Source organism: Nanorana parkeri, unplaced genomic scaffold, assembly GCF_000935625.1.
Source record: "Nanorana parkeri isolate BGI_ZX_2015 unplaced genomic scaffold, ASM93562v1 scaffold1662, whole genome shotgun sequence".
NCBI classification, from domain to species: domain Eukaryota; kingdom Metazoa; phylum Chordata; class Amphibia; order Anura; family Dicroglossidae; genus Nanorana; species Nanorana parkeri.
In genome coordinates, this window is record NW_017307930.1 from 161,980 (window position 1) to 170,009 (window position 8,030).

The 8,030-nt window shown below is 48.7% G+C and overlaps 1 protein-coding gene across 1 annotated transcript in view; it reads left to right on the forward strand.

The window, feature by feature from the left end:
- The first annotated feature begins 228 nt into the window (after positions 1 to 228).
- The window catches only part of LOC108799223 (inositol-trisphosphate 3-kinase A-like), a 107,439-nt gene continuing 99,637 nt past the window's right edge, over positions 229 to 8,030 (forward strand). The window contains exon 1 of the mRNA XM_018571057.1: positions 229 to 830. Within this exon, the coding sequence (XP_018426559.1) occupies positions 321 to 830 (510 nt within the window). The 5' untranslated portion in view covers positions 229 to 320. The remainder of the gene's footprint in view (positions 831 to 8,030) is intronic.

Consider the following 8,030-nt stretch of genomic DNA (forward strand, 5'->3'; position numbering starts at 1 on the left):
GTGGTTAAGCAGCCTGTCACCGCAGGACTGTGTCAAATGTCATTGTTCTCTCCTTACTATAATGTCCATGACTACACTAAGTTGTAAGACCTGTATTGTAGGCTGACATGAACCTACTACTGTAAATCAGTGACAATCCCCAACGCTCTGCCCTCCCACGCACACACAAGTCCCAGGTTGTGAAGGAGGAAGTGAGCAGTAAGTTGTCTTCACATCTCCCCGTGCAGTGCTCGAGACAGCACCCTACCAAGCTGGAGCTGTCAATAATCAGCCCTGTGTAGCACGCTGTCTGTGATCCCCCCCGCCATGACACGTTTTGGATGATTCCCGCAGAGATAATGAGCGTTACCGGAATGAACCATAGTGGGGGTTCAGGGGAGCCCCCTATCTCTCCGAGCGGCAGGAAGCGGCTGAGTGTAGGAGAGTTACGGTTGTACTTTGAAGCTCGCTGCTCTGCAGAGCGGGACGGCCACAAGGAGCCGAGACGGAGGAGAAGGATGGGCAGCGGGAGCTGGCACCGGAGCAACGGGGAAGTTACTGAAGAGCTGAGAAGAGGGAGCTGGCAGAGCCACGTTATACCCCAGCTGATGGTGACCAGCTCCGAGGAGCCGCCCCCAAGCCCGGTGCTGATGGATCTACCTGCATGGGACGGCAGGAGGACCGAGGGTTTGCTGAAACTGGCCGACCGGAGGCTGTCTGTGTCCAGCACGTCCCTGTCCTCCACTGGGTCATCTTCTGCCCTGGAGGACTCCGAGGATGACCTGCTCAGCGATTCTGAGAGCAAGAGCCAGGGCAACGTGGACCTGGAGCACAGCGAGGAGCAGAACTTGGTGAGTGGCTGCTTATATCGGGGGAAGTACGTGCTGCAAAAGTGTCAGTGTGCCCTGCAAACCACTCTACATGATGCTGAGACACATATCAGGGGCACTGACAGGAATAATAATGACCTAGTGCTACCTGGCCACTATCAGCTTCTGACAACACATACTGTGGCTGTGGTTTGACAGGTGCCCTTAAAAGCATATCTGCAGGAAAAAAAATCCCTTTGCAGTGGGACTACTCCCACTCAATGGTTATCTGCATGTTAATGCATAGGGTAGCTTTGTAAAGGACTTACCTGATCCACGCAGGGTCCAAGACTGGTGCTCACAGCCTCTTTTCCCCCCTCCGCGGTCGGAAGCCCAGTGACATCATCATTTATAATGGGGGGCTGTTGGGACCCGAAGGGTCAACAAGCTAAATGTAGGGGGGAAAAGGAGAGGGGTGATCGTTGGGGGAGTGGAGATAAGGTAAGTAAAAGTCCTTTACAGAACTCCCCTAGACAGTTACTTGCAGTGTGGAGGAAGCCCCACTGCAAGGGGTGTTTGTTTTTTTTTCCTTTGAAGATAGGCTTTAGGTTCTCTTTGAAATAAAAAGAAGATTTGGCACCTTGATCCCAGCTTGCCCTGCCAACAACTCTCCATGCTGCCGAGCAAAGGTGGCCAGGTGGTGTTGTCTGCGCATGCTTTGGTGTCATTGACTCTGTATCACCTAGGCTGATTGCTGCTGAATTCCCTCAGTTCTCTCTAAGAGCTAAAATTATCTTTAAATTGGGAAACCTGCAGCAGGGTGTCAGTGGGCACTGCAAACACCTCTACATGAACCTGAGACACAGGTATCAGTGTGGGCATTGCCAGGGATGTTTAGGACACTGTGCCACCTAGGACGGCTGCTGTTATCCAGGATCTGTCCAACCACAGACATTTTCTCTACACTTGGAAACCTGCAGTTTTCCAGTCTTTTCAAGATCAACAGTGTCAGCCTGACGAGACTTTGTCTTGTTAGTGCTGAAAAGCCACAGTTACTGCTGCCTAGGCACTGCCAGCTCCTAACAATGCATGTTATATGAGATATGAAGGCTGGCTGTGGTTTGTCAGCAAATAGGTCCTTCTTGGAACACTGAGTAGATGGGGCAGTGTATGGCTCCAAAGCAATTGTGGCAACTAGGTGCCAGCTTACCCTACAAACTACCCTTCATGTTGCTGAGGCACAGGTTAACAGGTTGGGACTCTACAGCAGATGTGGAACTGTCAGCCTGGCCAGACTCTTATAAATACTGGAAAGCCACAAGTTGTGTTTGAGTTCTGCCAGGTCAATGCCAATACATATTGTATCCCATATGATATACTGGTTGTGGTTTGACAGGTCCCCTGAGGACTCCTGGGAACACTCTCTGGATTAGGCAGAGCCTCCGGCTCTACAGCGATTGTAGCACTACGTCCCAGCCTGCCATGCTAACCACTATTTTGCTGAGCCACTGGTTTTCAGGGGGTGCTGTGTGGGTACGACTAGTGGAATAGGTGACCTTGTGCCATTTGAGTTGGCTGCCCTGGATCCCTCCAGGGACAGAAATTATCTCTAAATTGAGAAACCAGCAACATACAAACATTTGTGCAATAAAGTATCAGCCTGCAAAGACTTTGTCTTGGAAATGCAGAATAGCTGAAAACCACCGGTTGTCTATGAGTGCTGCCTTGGCAATGCCACCTTCTGTCATTACTTGCTGTATATATAGTTTTGGTCTGGTAGTTTGATAGGTCAGTGATCGTGTTTTCCTGGCGGGCTGACTGTTGCCTGACAAGTGACCTGAATCCTCCATGGAACTCTCTTTAGACCATGCAATCTGTGTGTCTCAGTCTAACAGGGCTGGTTGTTGTAGTTCCATAATAGCTATAGGGTTGTCTATATAAGTGCCACCTGGGTTCTACAACCTGTTGACTATAACAGGGATGCACCGAAAATTTCGGCCACCGAAACATCGGTGCGCTGCATGCCTAGTTTTTCTCCTCCCCACTGTGTGCTGCTCTGTGTTCCCTCTGACACAGCGCAGCGTCCATCATGGAGGAGAGACACTGTCAGGAGGCCGAGCGGGGCAGGGAGGAGAACGATGTGAGCATGTCACAGGCTCTCCTCCCGCACCGCCCTGGCGCCCCGCTTAGCCTCCTGTAACAGATCAGGAGAGTGGTGTGTGTTTGGAGACATCAGTCAGCTGTCACAGGAGGCTGAGCCAGCAATGAGGGGGATGAGTCAACTGTCAAATGAGACTGAGCTCTCCTCCCTGCACCGCCCACTTAGCCTCCTGTGATTGCTGAATGTTTGCAAATAATTGGACATAGTATGAGTTATGTACAGTATCTCACAGACATGAGTACACCCCTCACATTTTTGTAAATATGTTATTATATCATTTCATGTGACGACACAGAAGAAATTACACTTTGCTACAATGTAAAGTAGTGAGTGTACAGCTTGTATTTCAGTGTACATTTGCTGTCCCCTCAAAATACCTCAACACACAGCCATTAATGTCTAAACCACTGGCAACAAAAGTGAGTACACCCCTAAGTGAAAATGTCCAAATTGGGCCCAAAGTGTCAATATTTTGTGTGGCCACCATTTATTTTCCAGCACTGCCTTAACCCTCTTGGGCATAGAGTTCACCAGAGCTTCACAGGTTGCCACTGAAGTCCTCTTCCACTCCTCCATGACGACATCACGGAGCTGGTGGATGTTCGAGACCTTGCGCTCCTTCACCTTCCGTTTGAGGATGCCCCACAGATGATCAATAGGGTTTAGGTCTGGAGACATGCTTGGCCAGTCCATCACCCCTACCCTCAGCTTCTTTAGCAGGGCAGTGGTCGTCTTGGAGGTGTGTTTGGAGTCGTTATCATGTTGGAATACTGCCCTGCGGCCCAGTTTCTTAATGGGAGGGGATCAAGCTCTGCTTCAGTATGTCACTGTACATGTTGGCATTCATGGTTCCCTCAATGAACTATAGCTCCCCAGTGCCGGCAGCACTCATGCAGCCCCAGACCATGACACTCCCACCACCATGATTGACCGTAGGCAAGACACACTTGTCTTTGTATTCCTCAGCTGGTTGCCGCCACACACGCTTGACACCATCTGAACCAAATCCGTTTATCTTGGTCTCATCAGACCACAGGACATGATTCCAGTAATCCTTGTCCTTGGTCTGCTTGTCTTCAGCAAACTGTTTGCGGGCTTTCTTGGGCATCATCTTTAGAAGAGGCTTCCTTCTGGGACGCCATGCAGACCAATTTGATGCAGTGTTCGGCGTATGGTCTAAGCACTGACAGGCTGACCACCCACCCCTTCAATCTCTGCAGCAATGCTGGCAGCACTCATACGTCTATTTCCCAAAGACAACCTCTGGATATGATGCTGAGCTCGTGCACCCAACTTCTTTGGTCGACCATGGCAAGGCCTGTTCTGAGTGGAACCTGTCCTGTTAAAGCGCTGTATAGTCTTGGCCACCGTGCTGCAGCTCAGTTTCAGGGTCTTGGCAATCTTCTTATAGCCTAGGTCATCTTTATGTAGAGCAACAATTCTTTGTTCAGATCCTCAGAGAGTTCTTTGCCATGAGGTGCCATGTTGAACTTCCAGTGACCAGTATGAGAGAGTGAGAGCGATAACACCAAATTTAACACACCTGCCCCCCTAACGAGTCACATGACACCGGAGAAGGAAAATGACTAATTGGGCCCAATTTGGACATTTTCACTTAGGGGACCTGCCAAAATTCCACTCCTCCTGAGAACATGGTCAAGGATAAACATGCACTGTATCTTGCCTTCTCACAGTATTGTCCTGTAATAAAATCTATTCACCATACTCTGACTTGGAAAAGAACAGCATGTGGCCCTACATGTTTTAGTCTACCTTGACAACCAAAAAACACACTGACATTTTGTGACTTGCTGCTGAGTTTACTGGCTAACTGCATATGACTTTTGCCAAATGGCTACTTCCTGTCTAACAGATGCTCCGCATCCCTTATTGGAACATGGAATTTGGGTAGACTAAAGTCTCTCTTCAGCTATTGTGGATGCAGTACATGCTGGGGCTGGTAGTTGCACAACAGCTAGCGAACCAAGGTTTGTCCATAAAGAAATATTTTTGTTAGGCATTTTTTATTTGTAGGAAAATAAAAATATATTGATGTTTGATATACAAACCAGCGCTGGAGAAATCCCAGGAGCCAGGTAGCCAATGTTCCATAAAAATTACAGCTGGTGCTTAATATTAGGGTTTTTCTTTAGTTGTTGTCAATGGAGTTAAAAAATCCTGCTGGCTACTGGATTGGATAGACTGGCGCCTGAATTCCATATTCCTTTGTCTACCCCTGATATAAACCATTGTAGCCCCCCATCACATTCTGTGATGTGGCTATTAGACCAGGGGTGTGGAATTCCTATCGCCTGGGACAGGCAGTTTCGGGCGAGTAGTTTTTTTCTACGTTTAGCCCGGCTGCGGGCAAGCAGCACTGCTAAATGTAGTGTGGGAGCCGTTTTGTACGAGTGATTTTAAACGGCTGTGCAGCCGTCCAAAAATCACTGGTAACCTGCCTGAATCATGCTTCTCCTCTCCTCCCCTCTCTCTATCTCCAGCGGCCGGCCGGACGTGTACTGCTCCCGGCTGCCTGTCTCTCTGCACCTGGGCTTCCTTTTTGCCGTAGTCTTCGGGGTCCCCCCCTCTCGTGGGGGATTGATGACCATGGCAAATTAGGTTCCAGAGCATGGAGCAAGGCAGAGAATGGTTATCTACTCTGCTCCATATGTGCAGTGATACAGGAATGCAGCCTTCCTGTCACAGGAGAAATAGCACAGAGCTGTGCTAGAACTCCTGTGTTGGAGGTGACAGGGTCAATAAAGAGAACCTGTCACCTCCAAAAGCTATCACACAAGGGCTTGCTTGTTACTTTTGTGTGATAGCAATAAAGTCAAGTAAAAAATAAAATATATAACACTTAAAAATGTAAACATAAAATTGGAAAAAATAAAAATGTAAATACATAAAAATAGAAGAAAAAAAGGCGATAAAGTGAAAAAATAAATGGAAAAAAAATATTACAAAGCAAAAAAAAAAGTTAAATAAAATCTAAAAAATTAAAACCAATCCCTATCATCTGCATGCGAATAAACGCATTCATGGGGCATTGTGTGAGTGAAGTGGACGATCCGTTACCACACGGCAATCGTGCACAAAACCGTGTGGATGGCCGGGCGGTCACAGAATCTCACACCACCGCCGATCACGCTGGCAGTGCCATTATTGTCTAACAGTACCCCTGTCGCACAAGGCAGATTGCGCAGTTTCCCGCCGCAACAACGCCCATGCAAATGCACATAATCGCGATTGAAAACATTCCGAGATTACCACGCGGATGTAACCCCATTGAAATCAATGAGGCCGCGAGGCAACCATACACGGCCTCGCCCAAGTCTGCACCCGCCCCAAACGGTAAATTCACTTTCCCAAGTAATTTGGAAAAATGGAATTACCCACACAAATCTGGTCCAGACACCATGCCCCCCACTATACTTACCTTTTCAGGGAACGGTCCTTCCCATCCGCCAGTATGGGTGTACTATCTGTACCTGTGCCATTGTTATCTGAATTTCGCTCTCAAAATTCAAGCACTCGTTGGTCAGCGCAGTCATCTGACGGCACTGACCAACGAGAAGCTCTTCTTGGCATTGCTAAATATGGTTATGGTTACATTTTTTTCCTTTTTTTTTGTATCAGGACAAGTTGATTTTCATGAGGGACAAGTAGATCAGGCCCCCGCTTCAGTCCTTGGACAAGTTTTTTTTTAAATTTCCACACCCCTGTAGACATTTAATGATAGCCAGGCTGGATTATAATTTAATTCAGGTGTCTGGTATTGACTGTACCCCTCTGGGCGGAGTGTGACTCTACTATATTGTGGGATAGCAAATGAGAGGCACTGTAGTATATGTACAGTACAGCATCCAATGACTGGGTTTCTCTCAGCCAGTGGTGCATGCTGGGATTGGGTAGATATGCTGGAGGGATTTGCTATGTGCTCAGACTAGCCAGGACCAGCCATGGATTAGGGCTGGGTGCTGTCCAGCCAACCCCCCAGGTTAGGCCTGGGGGTGAGCAGAGGCTGGAGTGTGGCAAGAGTTCCTTGAGGCCTCCAGTATGGAGGAGGCCTGTGTTGTTTGCCAGAGGAGGAGAACCAGAGAAGCTGATGTCTGATGGAGGTGCCTGGAACACAGAGGATCTCAGGAGCATAGCTGGTGTATCTCCTGCTGAGGATCTGTACTCATCCCCTGCTCATCTGTTACTCAAATTGCTATTCGCTGTACTCCCAGTGGATCTACACTGAGATGCTTAAAAGATCTGGTGACTCTGGAGTCTGTCTGTTACAACCTGGAAGTCTAGGATCCCTATACCCTCTCTCCCCAGTATGAAGATGTTTAACCACCTGCTGTCCGGCCATTGTAATTAAACGGCCGGACAGCAGCTTCTTGGATGCGGGTGGGCGTTTTTAAATGTCCTTTCCTGCCCTGCCCGCTGCTAGACAGCGTGCATGAGTGGGAAATCAGCTTGAAATGTAAACAGCCAGCGATGGCTGTTTACATACAAGTGTTCGGGCGTCCGTAGAGGCGCCTGATCGCTAGTAATATGCGTGCAGGTGTGCGCCCCCCCCTCACCGTCGCAGCCGCCGCTGGCGATCCCGACCTCCGCTGTGCCCGTTGTGAGCCCGGGACCAGCACAGCAGCTCTGTGATCAGAGATCAAAGGGAGATCAGTACACAATCTCCCTTTTGATCTACTTGTTGTCAGAATGCAAGAAATGATTATATTACATCGCTTCAGTATTCATCTGCCACTCTCCGGTAAAGGAGCCGGAGAGAAATTGGTGAAGCAGGTCTCTGCTTCATCAGCTTCTCTGGGGGTCCCTAGGTGACTTTAGGGGTCTTAAAGACCCCTGATGTCTCCATAAAGAGGATCTGTAACTGCAAATTGGCTTTCACATAGGGGGCCTGTTCATTTTTGGATTGCCTGGAGTTTTTCTTTAAAGGAGAACTATGAGGTGAATGCTTTTCACTCACCTCATAGTTCTAGCTGACCTGTGACAATGAGACTGTCACAGGTCGGCTCAGTAGATCAGGAGGTGAGCGAACACATACCGGCGTTCGCTCACCTCTCGATCCTGTC